Source organism: Myotis davidii, unplaced genomic scaffold, assembly GCF_000327345.1.
Source record: "Myotis davidii unplaced genomic scaffold, ASM32734v1 scaffold595, whole genome shotgun sequence".
In the NCBI taxonomy this organism is placed as follows: Eukaryota; Metazoa; Chordata; class Mammalia; order Chiroptera; family Vespertilionidae; genus Myotis; species Myotis davidii.
In genome coordinates this window covers 1,056,071-1,075,116 of record NW_006286790.1, presented here as the reverse complement: position 1 = coordinate 1,075,116, position 19,046 = coordinate 1,056,071, and the positions used below count along the sequence as shown (strand labels likewise).

Sequence of the window (19,046 nt, the reverse complement as noted above, 5' to 3'; positions counted from 1 at the left end):
CCGGGGGGGGGGGGGGGGAGCTCACTGTCTCCTGTCCCCTGAATCCTTTCCCATGGCGCCAGCAGGTCCAAGTGCAGATGTAATATGGGAACAGAAGAAACTGCTGTGCCAATGTAACTGAGGGCCACCCTCGTCCCTAAAGACTGGCAGGGAACACGGGCAGGAGGGGGCCACTGTGGGGCAAGGAGTGGAAATTCTGCCCTGACCTCTGTCTCATAATGGCATGTGGCCGGCTGCACCCGACCAAGGCCAGGCCCAGGCCCTGGTCGTTTCCCTGAGAGCAGCTGCCACAGCTCCAAGGACACAGGTTTTCAGAATGCCTGGGGTTCAGGACGAGCCAACGCCCCAGGCTGCCCGGCAGGCAGGTCCGGTTAGAAGTTGGATGTGGGCTGAGCCAGTGCTGGGATGACCGGAGAGACTCATGGCCGGGCTCTTTAAGAAGCGAGCCCGAGGCAGCACCCGTCTGGGAGGTGTCCTCGGCTTCTGCTGCTGCAGCATTTTCCTCTTGATAAGATCATGGCAACCAGGAAGCTGAGGAGGTGAAGGGAAGGTTGGGCAAGGTGGCTGCAGAGGATTTTATTTTCTTGTGCTTATCACCTGATTCCAATGCACATTCCATCAGGCCAGGGTTGGCCGCCCCCCGCCCCCCCTGCCCGGATCCATACACATAATTAGTTTCTTTCCTCCTCTAACTGCTCCGAATCACTGAAGTATCACCCCAGCTTCAGCCCCCAGTTCAAGGAGAAACTCCTCCTAGCTGTGGAGGGGCTGGGGAAGGGGGAGGGGCCAAGCCCCCACTCACCCAGAGGAACTGGGGAGCAGGCTTCCGCCGCGGCAGCGCGTCAGGGCCTTCCTGGTGACACTTCTGGGCACACCTCCCTCCTGCCTCTCCTCTCCCATCCCCCCAGCATCAGGCTGGGCGCCCCCGATGCATTCACGGGTGGGCGATCTGTGCACTCACACGCGCCCCCCTGCTCAGAAGGGCTCCATTTTGGGTTGAATGCTCTGCTGTCATCTTGAAATTCTTAGTAACTGTTGACTAAGACACCCCACCTGTCATCTTGTTCTGGCTCCATTAGCGATGTAAGGGGGGGTGTCTTGCATCTCCCATGGGAATTGGAGACTCTGGCAGGGCAGAAGGAGGCAGGGCAGGGCCTGCTCGGCTGAGGCAGGACCATACATGCTCCAGGGCCTCTACCCGCCCACGGCCACCAGAAGTCCTGACTTGGGAGGGCCTGCTCTGAGCACTGGGCCGTGGATTGGGGCTTCCTCCACCGCACAACAGGACACGCCTCCCTCACCCAGTCACAGAGGGGCCACTACCCCATCGCTGCACCCAGGGATGCCCACAGCACGAGTCAGAAGTAAGAGAGAACATTTCCTGGCCCCCGGGAGCCCGATGTCCCGAGTTTCTGGCCACTGAGAGTCACTGCACTCCTCAGAGGACAAACCTCATTCCCTGCACATCTTTGAGGGTGAAATGAGAGACTGATCATCTCCTCTAGTCCCGGGCCTGACCCAGAGCAGAAGATTAAAAATACCTTTTCATTCATTGACATTCAAAGAAGGACAACAACACTGCCTGGAAGCCGCTGGGAATCTCCCAGGATTACAAATCCTAACACTGAACCCCAGACGAGTGCCATGTTCAGAGGGGTCTCACCCACTCTGGATATAAACACACAAAAACATTCTTAACAAACCCATCCCCATGTGGAGACAACAGAGAAAGAGGGGAATGTGAAAGCGGCGGTCCTCGGTTTGAGTGCCTGCTCTGACCTTGGGAGTGGCAGTTACCCCTCTGAGCTTTGGTTTTCTCAACAAAACGGAGAAGATGTTAATATAATAAGAAGAGCTAACATTGAGGCACAGGTGACAATGAACAATACCTTAGGAAGTACTAGTATCATCCCCATTTTGCAGATGAGCAAACTGAGACATGAAGAAGTTAAGTGACTTTCCCAGCATTACAGCCACCCTCCTGCGGCCGCTGTGAAGATGTAAAGAGACAATGCCCGTGGAAGCCACACGGACAGACGCAGTGTGGACACTGCTGCAGGATAACTGGCCTGCTCATCACTGTCACTCTCTTGCTCTCACTCCTGAGCAATGCAGGGGACAGAGGCAGACATGTTCACCTGTAAGCTCTTCTTTTCTCTCCTTGCCTCCCCTTCCTCCTCACCCCCGACTCCTCCCCAGCTCTTCCCAACATACATGCCGCTGACACCCCAGTTCCGGCCCAATTTTCCATTCTCCCTTTTGAGGACGCTGCAGATGATGCATGAGAGGCCGACTACCCGGTGCACGCAGGACACCGCCTCCTGCTCCCACCCCTGCCAGCGACAATTCCCACTCCTTCCTCCCTTTCACTCAGCCTGCCTGCTCGGAACAGGAGACAGACCGTCAGAGCTGGGTAACTGCTTCTAATCACAGGTGACAGCAAGAGTGTAAACAACACAAGAAACATCTAAATGCAATCCAAGTGGCAAGGAAACACCACTCGCTCACTCCAGCTCCTCTCAAGAGTGCGGCTTCCTGCTTCCTGCCACCGCCCTTTCAGAAGCTCTGCTCATTAACACCCTGTTAATAAACGCCCTGTTAATAGGAACCCCCGGACACCGGAATAGAATGCTGAACCATAACCTTTGACCCTACTTCCTCTGGGGTGGATTTTTTTAGCTCCCTCCAATTTTCTGTTTAAAGCAATAATTTTAACATGTTCTTTTGCGGGAAATGGAGGTCAGAGACCCCTTTGAGAATCTGTCCAAAGCTCGGGATACCCTCCCAAGAAAAGCGCACACATCAAACATTCTGTGTGGTGTTCCCAGGGCTCCCAGACCCCAGGTGGAGACCCATTTCCTGGGACGTGGGTGGGGCAGTGAGAGCATAAGAGGAAATGCAAGGGCATCTCCTGGTCTGTGCGGCTCCTACATCACACCGGCCTGCCAGGCTTTTCTCTCTTTTTGGCTCTTTAGATTGACAGTGTGCTCCAAACCACCTCCTCCAATGCAAATGGGAAACTCAATTGAGTAATTACTGTGAATGATTTCCACTCGGATCACTTGGTGCTGAGGTTCGGCGAGGACTGAGCAAGCCAGGATGAGAGGTATGTCTGAAGGACGTTGGGTGTGGCTGCACAATGCAGTGACAGCGCCCGAGCCAAAAGGAACTGGGTGTCTGCACTGTCTAGCTAGTCTCTGGCCTCTTTGTCGCCCTCCATTCATACCGATCTTCAACAGATGGTGGACTCCATCTGCTACATTCTGGAATAGTCACTGTACCTTCTGTCTGGGGGACTGAGGTGAGAGGGGCAACCCTCATACACTGGGGGTCTTACCTCTGTGCCTGTTGGTGGTCTTATCGAACATCAGCATGGCATCCTCCACCTGCAAAACACATACAGAATAGAGCTGCATCAGGAATGTTAACAAAATAGTCTGGGGGGTGGGGGGAGGTCCATGATAGAAGTCCTAGTTGCTCATTAAACACTATTTGGAAATACAAAAACTTGGAAAAAAAGATCACTTGTCTTTTAGTCTTTCCACTTAGCACAACCACGTGCTGGGCAGCAGGCTCAGCCTGGAGCGACTTCCGTGTGTGCTTGTGGCTAGAAAGGCCTGAGCACTGTTCGCAGGAGCTCAAAGGCTCACAAATGGGCTGGGGGCCTGAGCTCAGCTGGCTGAGAAAAGAAATCATAGGTTATTCATTCCTCACTCCTCCCAGACCACAGTCTCCGATGGGGGGGAAGACACTGGATAAAGCAATAACACCAGGTTTAAAATGGTGCCTCCAGACAAATCAAATCCATTTTTCCAGACGCTATCAAATATAACAGGGGGAAAGGCAAAGTCAGGGTAAGAATGGAAGAGGGGGGTAGGCAAGCCAGACTCAAACCTCGGAGGGACTGGCCTCACTTAAAACTCTCTTCTGGAGTCAGGGCCCCGTTTTGTTGCTAAGCAACCGAGCCTGCACAAACAGGCTCCTGGGGCCTTCTCCTTCTGGTCCCCATTTCTGAAGTCAGTCACTGGGAGGAAAATGGCCTTGCATGGTGAGTGCTCCTCCAGCAGGGAGCCGCCCTCTCTCTCTGGGCATCAGGCTGATGGGGGTAGGAGATGCTAGTTGGAGACGGGGCGCCTGCAGCAGACCTCTCCTGGGCCAGAGGCTCGATAAGCCTCCCGGGCGCCTGCTGAGGCCACACACAACACAGCGTCTGCCTCCCGAGCACCACTCAGGCAAAACCACCAGAAGACCAACTGGTTTGTTTGTACACAGAGTAGTCGCACTTGAGCATATGGTGTTGCAGATTCAGACCCTGGGCCTCCATTAGAATTCCAAAGCCTGGGGTGCGGGTGGGTGGGGGGGAGGCCTGCTGGGTATCGCGCAGGTAAACGTGACATCTGTTTCCCACCCTTCTCCGTATTTACTAAATGTTTGCCAAGTCCTTATTTTGAGCTAAAAATGTCTAACAGTAAGAAAAACAGCCTTCCTTCTATGTTGGCCATATTTTGGTGCTGAAACTCAGATCCCCTTAGGAAATAAATATTTTGAATTTTTACAATAATATATTTTCAACCCCCCTTTTCATCAGTACGTAACTGGCTCCCTCTTTTTCTAAGTCTGGGCATTTTCTAACACTGCCCTCCAACGTTCGCTCAGCCTGGTGAGCGAGGGGGAGGAGCCGTGTACATTTTTTAGGGCAACCATTGTTGGAACAAATAGCGCTCTTTCCTCTGTAGTCCAGCTGTACAATGGGACCGGCAAAGACCCCCGAATAGATAAAGTGTCAGGGCGAGAGAAGAATTCCATTAACACTTTACAAAATAAAACATCTAAGAAATAGCTAGAGAGGAAAGAGAAAGGGGGTTAAAATCAATCTGGATAAGCCCCGGTGCTTGGGGGAGAGAAAACTTTTCAGCGATTGCGAAACACATTAATTCAGAGAAGCCATCAATGCGATGGAAATCTGGCAGAACAGCAAGAGCTGAAATGGGAAGAATTTGAATACACAAAGACTGACTGAATAGAATGAAAAGCACGGCCTCACATACGGGCTGTTCTCACGGTTCTATGTGAATCAAACAGAAGTGGCTTGTCTGTGTCTCCTCCGTCCCGGGGAAATGAGGGGCACAGTCAAGGTAACTGGTATCCAATCCAGGAGCCTGCAAGCTGATACTTTTGTGTGTCTGACGTCTTCGTTTGTCTGTCTGTCTGTGGGCCCCTGCACCCCACACACACAGACACACACAGAGAGACACACATAAACACACACACAGATACACACATAAACACACAAACACACACACACACACACACACACACGCGAAACCCAGGTAGATCAGCTGGCTGTGCAGCCACCACTTCAGCATGCAGACCAGGCATTTCAGGTGCTGGACGAACACGGGGCCGTGTGGGGCTGAACACAGGTTCCCCCGACCTCAGGTCACTAACCCTTAACCCTTGTGAAATGCATCCTCAAGGAATACCACTCTCCTTCTCAAGGAGATTTCTTTTGGGTTGACAGTGCCCTCCCCTGCCTTACAGGTTTCTTTTTACTAAAGATGGGGGCCCACCAGCCTCATGGTCCCGGGGATCAAAAGTGAGGAGAGGAGGTATCTGGACCTCAGCATATTTGTTCCACATCCTGGCACATGCCCAGTCTGTTTTGAGAAGAAACTTGTTCGACCTGGAGATGTGCCTTCTGACAAAGTAATGCAGGTTGGAAACGCAGCCCTGACAGTCTAGGTGGTGCATCTAAGCGAACGACAAAACAGGAGAAAGTAACTTGGATGTGAGATGGCTGAGGACAGCCAACGTGGTCTGAACACCAGGGTGCCCTGAACATTTATTTCTGTCACATTGTCCAAGGCATGCACCATGCACACTTCACATCCGACGGTCAACAGCGGGAGCTATAATGTTAGCTCGATGGCCCGGGGTTGGGGGCAGGGTTTCTTGAACTCCATCCACCTCAGAATTACCTGGAGGGCTTGTGAAAACACAGACCCCCAGAGCATCTGATTCAGTGCATTTGCATTTCCAACCAGCTCCCGGGCAGCGCTCACGCGGCGCCGGGCCCGTGGACCACTTTCTGGGTGCTACTGGAGGGATGAGAAACAAGAGCGAAGGTCAAAGATACTGGGCAGAGCTGCGTCCTCCTCTTTGCATACACTCGGCGCTCGATACAGGAAACAAATTTCTCTCCCGGGGGCAAGAGATGCACTTCAGTCTGGCAGTTGTTCGCCCCTTTGTTCCCTGTCTCTTGGATGTTTACAGTCTACAATCCTGAGAATGATGATGGGAAAGAACGATGGGAAAGAAGACAAGAGGGACTTCTTGGCAACCAATGCAGGAAAAATTCGGATTCCACCAGGACCCTTCGACAGATACACCAGCTAATGTGTGCATCACTCGGCCAATTCAATCTTGATTAGAAAACCTAGGTAATGGTAACTTTACTTATTAATTTCATGCATCAGATATTTATTAGGCACTCACTGTTTGCAGAGCTTCAGCCTAAGTACAAAGAAGAGGCAAATTATATAGGTCCCTGGTGGGGGGGTTGCTTTACCCTGTAATTTTGCAGCTCCTCTCCCCAAAGAAGCAGAGTCGACCTCCTTATCCCGTGTATCTGAACTTGACTTGTTATGGTCAATAAACTGCGGTGGAGAGAATGGTATTCCCAGCCTGCAGAGGGTGTGCCTGTTTCGGCTTGTTCTCTCTTGCACCTCCGCCATCCCCTTGAGAAGGGCATGCCCAGGCTAGCCCGCTGGAGGGTGAGACGCGTGGAGCATGGCCAAGTCCCCTCAGTTGCCCCAGCTGAGGCCTGCCTCGCTGACAGCTAGTCAACCCCAAAATGTGCAAGCAAGCCCAGCCACCGTCAGGAGAACCACTCCCCGTGGACTCTAGACACGTGAAATAAACAGCTATTGTCTGCTGCGGAGGTTTTTGTGGCTGTTTGTTACACAGCATTCTTACAGCAATTGGTAACTCGAACATGGCCCCTGTTCTAAAAAAAAAAAAAAGTTTTTTAAGATACACAGGCAGTTTCAATAATTCCAGACCATGAACAAAGGCAAGAAAAGGGGTGGCAGGAGATAAACTGCAGAAAGTGGGCTGAGTCATAAACTATCAGGTCCCACAATGCGAGTGGAATACAGGTATTAGGGTGTGAAGGGACCACTTCTAAATCTCACCCCAGCAGCAAGGGTGGAGGCTGAGATCCCAGGAGCACCAAAGAGAAATTGGCAACATGCTCCTCACTAAATGAGCACCATGAAAATCAGCAATAATTAGCACTCAAGTCAGTGGGTGATGCCTCTCTAATCCTAATTCATTTAATGAATGAGCAAACCCTCTCTATAATGAGTCAAAAGATTTATTGTGAGCCAGACATCCTTGCTGGGTGATTTTAGAAGCAGCCAGATGGTGCTGACCGCATCCAGAGGTGAGACTGTAGCCAGCTCCTGTGCTAACTGAAGAGGAAACCTTTCAAGTCACAAAGCAAAGAAGCTCCCGAAAGGAGAGATCAAAACTTCTGTTTGTCAAGTTGGATGGCCAAAGGCTGGGGCCCTAGAATGTACCCCCAGACTGTTGCTTCTCCTGCCTGCGGTTTTGGCTCCCCAACGACATAGTAAGTGAATGACGTTGATTTGGGAACAAAGAAAACTTGTTCCCAGGACGCGGCTAAATGGGAGAGTTGCTGGTAATAACTCAGCAGGTGCCAGGATGCAGCGGAGCGTGCCGGGCGGGGTCGCACAGAGCCATGGGCAGGACCCAGGATCTACTGCCATCTCCATGGATCTCACTGAGGACAAGTCACCTCCCATCTCTGTCTTTCAGTTTCTCATCTGTGAACGGAGGGAACTGTATGAGGTGGTCACCTAAGATCCATTCGCACAGACTCTCTACCTGGAATGCTAACCTGGACCGCAGAGCCGGCTGGGACAGCTGGGAGCAGGGAATTCACCACCATTCCTCTGCAAACTCTCTGCTCTGTGAGGATGTCCCAGAGCTCTGCTGTGGCCAGCACACCCTGAGAAATTTCCTACTCCTCTTGGGATATAAATACAGACACCCACACACCATACATATCAAGAACCCAGCAGGAAATGGCACTTCAAATGATCCTTAAATTATCTGGCCAGACACCAAGAGGGAGAAGGAAGAAAAAAAAAAAAGAAAAAAGAAATGCAGCTCTTCAAACTCCCCCAGAACAAATGCCCTTGAATTTCGCTTCCTGCTCCCACTCAAACGCTTCAAGTGTTAGTTTAAATAAATGCCTGTAAATGTAATACCACAATACTATAGCGTGGGACTTCACAGGCCGCATTATGCTCCATAAACTCAAGGCACTAAACTCGCAGGAGTGGAGACTTGTACATAGGAGGCCGGCTGCCTGCCCAAGACAGAGGAGCCGGCATTTGTGCTGGACACAGAGGCAGCCTGCGCTCTGGGCTGCCTCAGGCTAGGATGGTGCTGCTCTCCACGTCTCCCCAACCAGTCTGCAGAAACAAGGCACACCTGCCCAAGTCCAGAAATGATGTCTAGTTTATAGAAATGAGACTAGTCAATAAGCTCCAGCCACCAAAGCCCGAGGCTGGTCTCTGTAATCGCCGTCCAATGGGAAGAATGGAGGAGAACAGGAAGCCGACGGGGAAATCCCATCAGCTCACTGAAGTCCAGATAAGTGGTTGTCAACCTGGACTGCTCCCCAGGATCACCTGCAGAACTTTTAATAGCCCTGCTGCCGAGGCGCCACCCCGCCTGCTAAACAGCACTCTGGAGGGGGGAGCCCAGCAGGGGAGCGGTTAAAGCTCCCTTGTGATTCCAGGGTGCAGCCCAGGCTGAGAACCCCTGTTCTCAATGGGTGAATACAGCTAGTTGAGCCTTAATCACAGCGCATACATGTGAAGATGGGCCCTGAATAGAAGGGTATTACATGGGCCTCCGGCTGCCTACAGATGGGCTCTTTATCCCCTGCCAGAGCCAGGAACAGCCAGGCTCTTTACCACATGCTGCGTTCAGGGGACTCGCCTCACCTCATCTTGGTCTTAGGGTAAGAGAATCAAAGTTCTGTTCCGAAAGAAGCTCAGAAACTGGATACAGGGCTTGAAGAAGACATAGCAGACTCATTGCTTTCCTCTCACCACCACCAATACTTTCACATATATTATTATCGTTTTGGTCCTCACAACAACCCCAGGTTCTTGTTCTCTGAGCCTCAGTCTCCTCACTGGAGCTGACAGGGGCTGGGCCCAGGACTCAGCTGCTGGTCTCCTGAGTCCAAATCTCAGCTGGCCAGCCCTTGCCTGCCTGCCCCACCTCAGGTGCTTGTCACCTCCTTGCTGCAGGCATGCGAGCCTCTCAGCCACCCCCAACTCTGTGCATCTCCCGCAGGGAGACTGCAGCATGGAGCCACCCTCAAAGCTTACCGGTTAGGCCAGTGGTTTTCAACCTTGGCTGCACATTGGAATCACCCGGGAATCTTTTTAAAATCCTGATTTCTGGGCCTCATCCTCCGGAAATTCTGTTTCTTTGTTATGGGGTGGGGCCACAACGTGCAATCCTCCTCTAATGTGAGAACCACTGGCTTAGGCACTTCCTTGCTTTATTCAAAAACTTCTAGTTTGCATCCACCTGAAAGTGCATCTTATTTTAACTCATGCCCATGCCTTTAATTGAATAGCAAGAGAAACAGTCCACTCCGTTTCTTTTCCTAAGCTCCCCTTTTATTGTAGTAAAATACATATAACAAATATTACCATTCTTTAGTTTGGAGTGGTAAGTACATTTTCCTAAACTCTTCACAGAAGGCCAGAAAATCCCCATTGGCAAGACTCTTCTTTACTAATCCTACTTTTTTCTACTTTTACTTAAAAAAAAAAATCTTGTGGGGTCATTCCTTTTCGCTATTTACTTTTTTAAAAATATATATATTTTATTGATTTTTTTAGAGAGGAAGAGAGAAGAACAGAGAGTTAGAAACATCAATGAGAGAGAAACATCGATCAGCTGCGTCCTGCCCACACCCCACTGGGGTTGTGCCCGTAACAAAGGTACATGCCCCTGACCGGAATCGAACCCGGGATCCTTGAGTCCGCAGGCCGACACTCTATCCACTGAGCCAACCCGGCCAGGGCTCCCTATTTACTTTTTAACTTAAACACATAAACACCTGTGTTCACCAGACAGCAGTTAAGAGTTGACAAATGGACACTTGTCCATGGGAGTTGAGAGGTTGGGGTCTCTAAATGTTATCCTGTTGATTCAGAAGGCAAAGCCTCCTGCTCAGAGATCCTGACTCCACAAGCAGATATCAGACTCTAAGTTATGAAATGCTCGTGCCCGTGAAATGATTATAACAGCCACCACTCACTGGAGCTTAACAGGCAATTTGCAAAAAGCTCATTTAATTATCACAATAGCTCCGAGGTAGATATTATCACACCCTTGTACAGGGTGGGGCAAAAGTAGGTTTATAGCTGGGAGTACATGAAACACAGAGTTTATTCTTGTATCGTTATTAATTATTGCATAATTTTCCATTCCAACTGCAAGCCTACTTTTGCCCCACTCTGTGTAGGTGAGAAAATTGTGGCTCGCTGCACTTGACTTGCCTAGGATCACACATGCAGTTCCTGGTGGAGTTGAGATTTAAAACCAGATAAGCCCCTCTGTCTTTCTACTGGTCTCCCTTAACTGTCTTCTACTCTTGAATCCCGAGGGCTTAGCATAGTACTATTACTCTAGATCAGTGGTTCTCAACCTTCCTAATGCCGCAACCCTTTAATACAGTTCCTCACGTTGTGGTGACCCCCAATTTCATTGTTACAAATTAAACATAATTAAAGCATAGTGATTAATCACAAAAACGATATATAATTATATATGTGTTTTCCGATCGTCTTAGGCGACCCCTAAAGGGGTCGCGACCCACAGGTTGAGAACCACTGCTCTAGATCAAGTATGTGAAACTCTTGGCCAGCAGGCCACATGCCTCATTTAAGGAAACGAGGCATGCGGCCCGCCGGCAGTGAGTTTGACATGCTTGCTGTAGATAGTCAGTTGGAACTGGGGGGAGTCTCTCCCACTGACCAAGATGGCTCAAGAAGAGGGTCTTGCACTGAGTGTGCCAAAAGCTACAAAGATAATTGGATAGAAATGAAAGCCCTCCCCTCCCTATCCCTGTTAGAATGGTGGGCTGGAGCAGGAAGAGAGAGTGGTCTTTGAGACAGGAATCTGCTGTTCTTCCAGGTCGTGTGGCTCCTGAATAAAGAAAGCCTCTTTCCTTTTGCATCAGCATCTGCTTTCGCTTTTGCTGTGTTAGGCAGCTGAACCTCTGTTGTTGTTTTTGTTTGGTTACAGTGTCATTGTCTCCTCAATGAATCAATCAACAAACACTGCCTTAGAATCCTATCAAAAAGTTAAGAGAGGTGATGGGATAACAAAGGAGAGAGTGATAGACTCAGAAGTGGGAATGATCAGAAAGGCAAAGTGAGAAGAAAAACAGAGGGGGGTGTTTCCTTTTAGAAAGTGACAGCCACTAGCAGAACCAGCACATCTTTGGGGGAGCAGTCCCAGGAGGACCCACCTCAAAACTGAGCAAGGGAAGCGAGAGTCTGCCTGGGCAATGTATGGCGGGGGGTAGGGGCTCCCTTCTGTCTGAGCTGGCAAAGCCCGGAACCCCGAGAGAGAGAGGCCTGGGCACGAACTGATGGAGGAGAAGCAGTTGGTTCCAGCAGGCTTGACAGCTGTCACACGGAAATGGCATCTGGCCTAATGGCCTCTTGTGTGAGGCGCCTTCGAGTGGCGGCTGCTATGCTCTGGAAACCCATGGCCTGTTTACGGCACTGGTTGTGAGCACGTGCATGCGTGCATGTATGCAAGTGTGTGCACAGGCTGCCAAATGCTCCTTTCTTCCCCTTCCAGCCTCTCTCCATCAGGCCTTACCTACCATGAAAAAGGCCCAAACCTGCCAGCTCCAGAGGAGACAGGCGAATCATTAGTGGAGCGCTGATGTGCCGTAACACTCTCTTGCATTCCCATTAAACAAATACTAAACTGCTAATTGCCAAAATAGATCTCTACGACTCTGACCGAACAGGGGGAGGGTTTATAATTACCAAGTGTGAAAATGCACAGCCTGTAAATAACCACCTCATCTGTCCTAATACAGGCTGATGGTGATGGGCATGAAATAAACATCAGGACCAAATGGAAAAATCATCCGCATCTCCTGTGGCCAATGCAATCTCGAATGGTGACAAGCGTAGCTGCAGCCATCAGCCTGGGGAGGGGAGAGGGGTTTTGTAGGCTTGGAAAGTCTAGGTTCCAATCCTGATTTCAATCCCTTGGGCCATTTGCATCTACTTCCTGCCTGGAGAGTGGGGCGGATCGGGGGGCACGACATGACGATGGGACAGAGGGCTTCTCTGCACCTTGGAAAGCCCAGGGCCTTGAGGAAGGAAGCTGGTGGGTGCACGGCCCTGTGGGTGAACCTCCACCTGGGCCCCTTTACCAGAAAGGCCAGTGAGGATGGAGAACGAGTGAGAGAGTGAGCTTTGCCAAGGCGACACATTTATTCATCAAGCCAATATTGCTTAAGACTCCGTCCAACACAGAGTTGGTTGCAGAGCACAGATGAAAACAATTCAGGTTCAGAATGACCCTTGGACTTTCTGACACCCTTGTGCCAGGGAGGCTCCCTACCCCCCACTGTCTCCCGCCACTGGGATGGAAGTAGACTGGTCCAGCAGGTTCCAGAGCCCTGCCTCTCTCCTGACTGCACCTGGGGAGGAAGGGGTGATGTGAAGAGGTCACAGGGACCTCCAGAACCCCAGGCCCTTCCCTCCCCAGCAGCCTGTGATGCTGAGGAATTCAGCCCAGTGTCGGAATGAATGCTGGGAACTGGAGGAGAGGAGGTTCCATTCGTCTCAGAAACTCAGACTCAGGATTAAAAGTGACTCTCAGTGTAGGAATCCCTTCTCCAGGGGCTCTTCTGAACTCTTTCTGGAGCTTCAAAAACTCAGTGTCTCCACCCCACCTCCTTGATCCAGCTGCTCAGGCCTGACTTCAGCAGAAGTAGCACTGAGAGGCCTGAAATAGTAGCGTCCTCGGATCTGAAGCCCCATTTTGGCACTCGGCAGGATCCTGTGAACTGCGTGGTGTCAGGGACCTCAATCAGAGCACCAAGCACCACCCGCCCCAGAGCTTCGTAACGGGGCCCAATGGCATCTGAAGAAACACCTGCTCCTTCCCTGTAAGGCAGCCTGAGAGCGAGAGCCAATCTCCTCGGCCCCCTGGTGCCTAACGTCACCCCCAGGGCCCCACAGGTGCTCAAGTTCATGTCCTGACACAAAGACCTTATCAAATAACAGCAGAATGAAGGAAGGTCTGAACCACCAACTATTTTCAAGGAATCCTGCTTTGTTACTTTTAAATTCCCAAAGCATCTTCCAAAATGCTGCTGAGAATGAAGTTCAAGTGCAGCAACAGGCTACAGATTCGTCACCTGGCAAAGTTACTCGTGTTCAGAGAGAGCATCAAATATTTGAGCTGGAAAGAACCGAAAAGCTGTAAGTCCAGCTCACTTGTTCTGCAGAGGAGCAAACTGCCTCTCCGAGATCCCATGGCGCCAGGTAAGGCCCGAGTGGGCTCATATCCCACCCACACACAGTCTTGGGCCAGGCTTTCCAGAGCGGCGAAGTCTGCGTGTAAAAGGTGTGATGATCACAATTAACTTTCCCCTCAACCTTAAGAGAAATGACATCCAGGAAGGCACTTGCTCTGGCCAGTACACAGCACACGCAGGCGTGGTACTTTGCTGTAGGTACTGTGCTGTAATGAGGTGGATGCCAATCACCCAGACTTCACAGAGGATGGGGAAAGGAGGAACACCCCAGAGTAGAACTCTCCTCGCAACAGAAAGAAACAAACTGCTGCCGGCACACAACCTGAATGCATCCCGAGGGAATTACGCTGACGGGAAAACGTCAGTCTCAAAGGCTCTTCTATACTGTATGATTCCATTTCTAAAACATTCTCGAAATGACAAAATTATAGGGATGGAGAACAGATTAGTGGTTGCCAGGGACGGCGGGGGAGGGAGGTGGCCATTGCATAAGGAGTTTCTTTTCAGGGACGGAAGGGTTCTTGTCCTGACTGTGGCGATGGTCACTAGAGACTACACAAGCAATACAATTTCAGAAAACCGCGCACGTGCAAGCGTGCACGCTTACACACGAGTGCCTGTCAGAGGTCATGGCCTACCAGCACCAATTCCCTGGTTCTCACAGTGTGCTAAGATTATGGGAGCTATCATAGGAAACTGGGTGAAGGGTACGCAAGAGTTCTTTGTGCTATTTTTACAACTTTTGGTGAGCCCGACACTATTGAAAAATAAAAATTTATAATAACAAATTTTTAAAAACCACAAGGGGGCTCATTATTTCAACAAACCCCATAGCAATCAGTTTATAATGCCAATAATTCTGCCTTAATTTCTCTTGATTTGGATACAGTGCACATAAATAAGCATCTTTCTACAGAGGAAAGACACATCCTTTACCTGTGTCTCATACCTGGCATGGGCATATCACGCTCTGAAATACTATTTTATCATCACACGAGTATCTGTCTGTGTTGGCAGTTCCCCACCCGTCTCATTGTCTTCCCTGGTCCTCAGAAAATTTGATAGCTCTGCAAACCTGCAGCACCCACTGGAGTCACTAATACATAAATGAGCGCACAGTAAGTGTTTATTGATTTTCAGGAAGAATTTGCAGGATAGAGAAAAAAATTTCAGATACAAAAGACATCAAATCCAGTGATTTCCAACTTTCTTTTTTAAGCCGCCAAGGCCCCCCTCTTTTGTTTTAATTTTTGAAACAGGGATCTTATGCTTCGAGATACTTCATACATCAAACACACTTTACTTATTACTACTTCTGAAGCATGGAAATGTATTTGTCAAGACTCTTCATAATTGTAAAATTGGGGTTCCTGCCAGCACGGGGTGACTAGGGCTGTCTAAAGCAAGCATACCTGGACATTTTATTTGTCTCTCATGCTGTTTGGGGTAGGGTAACCATGATGGCTAATAGATTCTTTTAAGACTTTTTTTTAATCCTCACCTGAGGATATTTTTTCCATTGATTTCTGGAGAGAGGGGAAGAGAGGGAGGAAGAGGAGAGAGAGAGAAACATCGACATGAGAGAGATACATGGACTGGTTGCCTCCCGCATGCACCCTTACTGGGGCTGCGAAACCTATAATCCAGGTACATGCCCTTGACCAGTTATCAAACCCATAACCCTTCAGTCCTCAGGCTGACACTCTAACCACAGGGCAAACTGGCCAGGGCTTTTCTGAAGTATTGAAGTCAACCTGAACACCCCACGTTCCTTCTGTTGACCCCCAGGTTGGAAACCATCTCACCTGCTCCTAACGTCCAAATAATGGCTCAGATCTCTGTAAATGAGTATTGACAGGAAAATCAACCCTTCTATGTAATCCCCAAGCTACACAACTCTCTGAAGGGGAAGAAAGAAGGGAGAGAGAAAAACCCTCATCTACCCTTAAAAATAAAGGTACCATTCCAGGCTGCTTCAAGACCCAACAAGCATGTTTTTCTTTCACTTATTTCTACATCAACACTCTGAAGGATAAAGATCTTTCTCATTTCAAGAGCTGTCAATTTGCTTTAGTGCTATGTTTTTCATCTGTTTGTGGTAAAGAGGAATTACAAAGCAGGCGAATGAAATAACGCACTGCAATCTAACATATTTTGGCAATTCAAATTGGGGCCAGGGAGAAAGGAAATTAAACAAGGATGACGGGCTACACAGCACACCTGCGTTGCACCCCATGGGCCCACCCCTGCCTTCCCGCCACTCGCTAACTTTATGATTTGATGAAGTCTTCAGTTCTTTTCTGAAAAGTGCATTATTTGCTGCACCCTAATTTTTAGAAATCATTTATACAAGTTGCACAACTCCTAAAATATTTTGCTTTCTGAAGCAGAAAAACTTCTTAGCTGCTGGTAAACTGTCAGGTGTTGTTACTTTAAATACCCTGTGAAACAGCGCAGAAGCCAGCAGCCCTTCTCCGTAGATTCATTACTACCCTTCCCCACATAAATTAACAAAGACCAACGCTCGCCACACACCAGACTGTGAGAAGTCCTTACCCCATATCAAGCCTCAGGGTTCCATGACAACAGAGCTTAAATAAGAGGGGACCTCACTCTCCTCCTCTCGCGGGTCCTCCCTCTGCCAGTGATGGTGCCCATGAAGATTTTGGGCTAATTCACTTCCGTTTCTTTTTGTTTTTAATTAAACTGCTCCTCAACTGCACAGATCGGTTATGTTTTTTCCTCTTTAGCTCCAGGGCTGGGATTTCTAAGAGAATGACATTTCTAGGGCCATGATGCCCCGGCAGACCTCAGGTGCTATGTGGCACACAGGTACCTGCCCTTGGCCATCAGAGGTGAACCACAAAGGAGTTGGCCAGAGGCTGGGGAGCCCAGGAGACCAGGCCTCTTTGAGATACTGGAGTAAGGAGGATCCCCCGCCCCTGGACCTCCCTGGCCCCTCACTGCCACCACCAGCAACCTGAAGTTGAATGGTACGTGTGAGAGTGGGCCTGTGTGCAGTACTCTTTTGCAGAATCCTGTAGGGAGTGGCTTTGGGTCAAGCCTCGGACTGACCTGTGGCAGAGCCACATACAAATCCCAGCTTGAAGGGCAGAGCCCTCCTAGCACAATTAAGCTTGCCCTTATAGTCCTCCCTTGTTCCTAGGTAGCTAAAGGTGCAGCAAGTGCTGCCAAAACAAGGCTTGAGTAACGAAATAGATTTGAAACTCACAAGAACATTATAAACATGTTGACCACTCCCCTTGTTTTGCTTTATGTGATCTGCCTATAAAACAAAGCTTCGGCTTACAGGCTGGGTCACTGTTTCCTCATCCAGGCAGTGATCCACCTGGTCCCAGCTGTATTCTCTTGTCTGTCTTCTTTACTCCTCTACTGCCCCTCCTCAGGGCCATGCTGGACGCAGTTTAGAATCCCATCTGCTTGTGGACACTATCCTCCTGCCAACAACACATGTGTCCACACTCAGTGTTTACCGGGCAACGGGACAGGGATCCCAGCTCTGCTGATGAAACAGCTCAGCGGTATTAAAGAGCAGGAAAGCGCTGGAGACAGACTCCCTGGGCACAGACTCTGGCTCTACCACTCACCTGCTGTGCAACCTTAGGCAGGTTACACAACCTTTCTGTGCCTCCATTACTTTGCCCCTAAGCTGTTACCGATTTCATAGTGCTGTTATAAGCATTCAAAAGTTAATTCATGTGCAGCATTCTGGCACACACGAAGAGCTAAATGGCTGTCATCCATTATTATCATCACCTCAGTGAGCCAGTCAGGAGAAATGCCTAACGTTGTTCAATGTACCCGAGCCTCTGCCCATCTCCACTGTTAGCCTGATGACGCCAAGTGAAATTAAAGCTGGGGGAGAGGCCGGCTTGACCTGAGCAAGCAGTACCAGGATGAAAGGACGTGCTTGAGCTGGCCACCTTCCCTGACATCACACATGCATGGAAAACCAGCGAGAAGGACAGACAGACAGGCTTGTGCTGGAGGAGGTGGCCCCTGCTGCTTGTAACCTAGTGTTCACTACGCTTTTGCTCCTGAGTTCTGTGATGAGGAAATAAAACTCACTGAGCCTCTCGCCCCCTGGACCTGAATCTGAAGTCCAATGCTAGGGACGGTCCTCCAGGGCCATCCTACACAGAAGGATTCAGTCTATACCTGAAGAGGCTGCGTTAGCCAGGTACCAACTGGCGGCAAGGGAGTCAGGGCCTAATGTTCCATCCTAGGCCAGTTACTGCCCTACCAACGGGGCTGGAGAAAGAATTTTGTCACAGGCAAAATTCTGTCATTCATTCATTTTAAAAAACCATTCAAACCACACGTATTTACTAAATGTCTATCATATGAGGGATGAAGATTGTAAAATGAGGAAGGTTGGATTCCTGCTCACGAAGCCCAGGGGGACAGACGTGACCACCTCACGGTATGTGACAAATGCTCCGAGAGGTGTAGCCCCCTGCAGCGCACACACAGACATTCTGGAGTCTTTCATCCTTCATTCATGCCCCCGGGGGCTCTGAAAACTCACAGCAAAAATAACACTAATTTGGCCAAAGGAAATAGATGGTTTGTCACGGATATCACCCCAGACCTAGAGCAACAGGTCTGCGGTGATACCTAAGCCAAGGGAGCAGGGCTGCCATCACTGAGGGCCGGGCCCACGTGAGCCACAGAAGGGCGGGGCCTCCATCCTAACCACGTGGTCTGACTTTTCAGAAAGGAACTGCAGGGCCAAGATGTGGAAGCGACACAAGCAGCTCGTCAACAGAGGAGTGGGTAAGAAAGCGGTGGTGCATTCACGCAATGGAATACTACTCAGCCATAAAAAAGAAGGAAATCTTACTTTTTAAGACAGCATGGCTAGACCTAGAGGGTGTTACGCTAAGTGAAATAAGGCAGACAGAGAAAGACAAATACCTCATGTTTTTATTTATATGTGGAATCTAAAGAACAAAATAAACAAATAATAAAAACAGACTCATGGATACTGAGAAGAGATGGACAGCTGGCAGAGGGAAGGGGGCTGTAGGGCTGGGTGAAGGAACTAAGAATACGAATTGGTAGTTATAGAATTGTCACAGAGATATAAAGTACAACAGAGGAAACACTGCCAATAGCATTGTAATAACTATGTATGGGGCCAGGTGGGTACCTGAACTATCAGGGGACCACTGACTGCTCCGTCTCCAGAACACAGCTCCGTCAGTGCCCAGGACAGCAGCTGTGCCCTGGTCTCCCGGGTCCTAGCCACCCCTCACTGGTGCTGCTGGGCTCGTTAGCATAACTGCGTGAGTTGCACTCTTGTTTCCCATGGCAGCAAACCTTTCCATCCCTATTGCAGACCCTGAACTTTACCCTCAGAGGGATTTTCCATTCATCACTCAAAAATGAATGT

General features: G+C 49.7%; 1 protein-coding gene across 10 annotated transcripts in view; it reads right to left on the bottom strand.

Moving 5' to 3' along the window:
* Positions 1-19,046, bottom strand: part of MSI2 (musashi RNA binding protein 2) — a 393,393-nt gene that overhangs the window by 118,453 nt on the left and 255,894 nt on the right. For all 10 annotated transcript variants that reach the window (XM_015560617.1, XM_006758681.2, XM_006758685.2 and 7 more), the window contains one exon: positions 3,338-3,386. In XM_015560617.1, the coding sequence (XP_015416103.1) occupies positions 3,338-3,386 (49 nt within the window). The remainder of the gene's footprint in view (positions 1-3,337; positions 3,387-19,046) is intronic.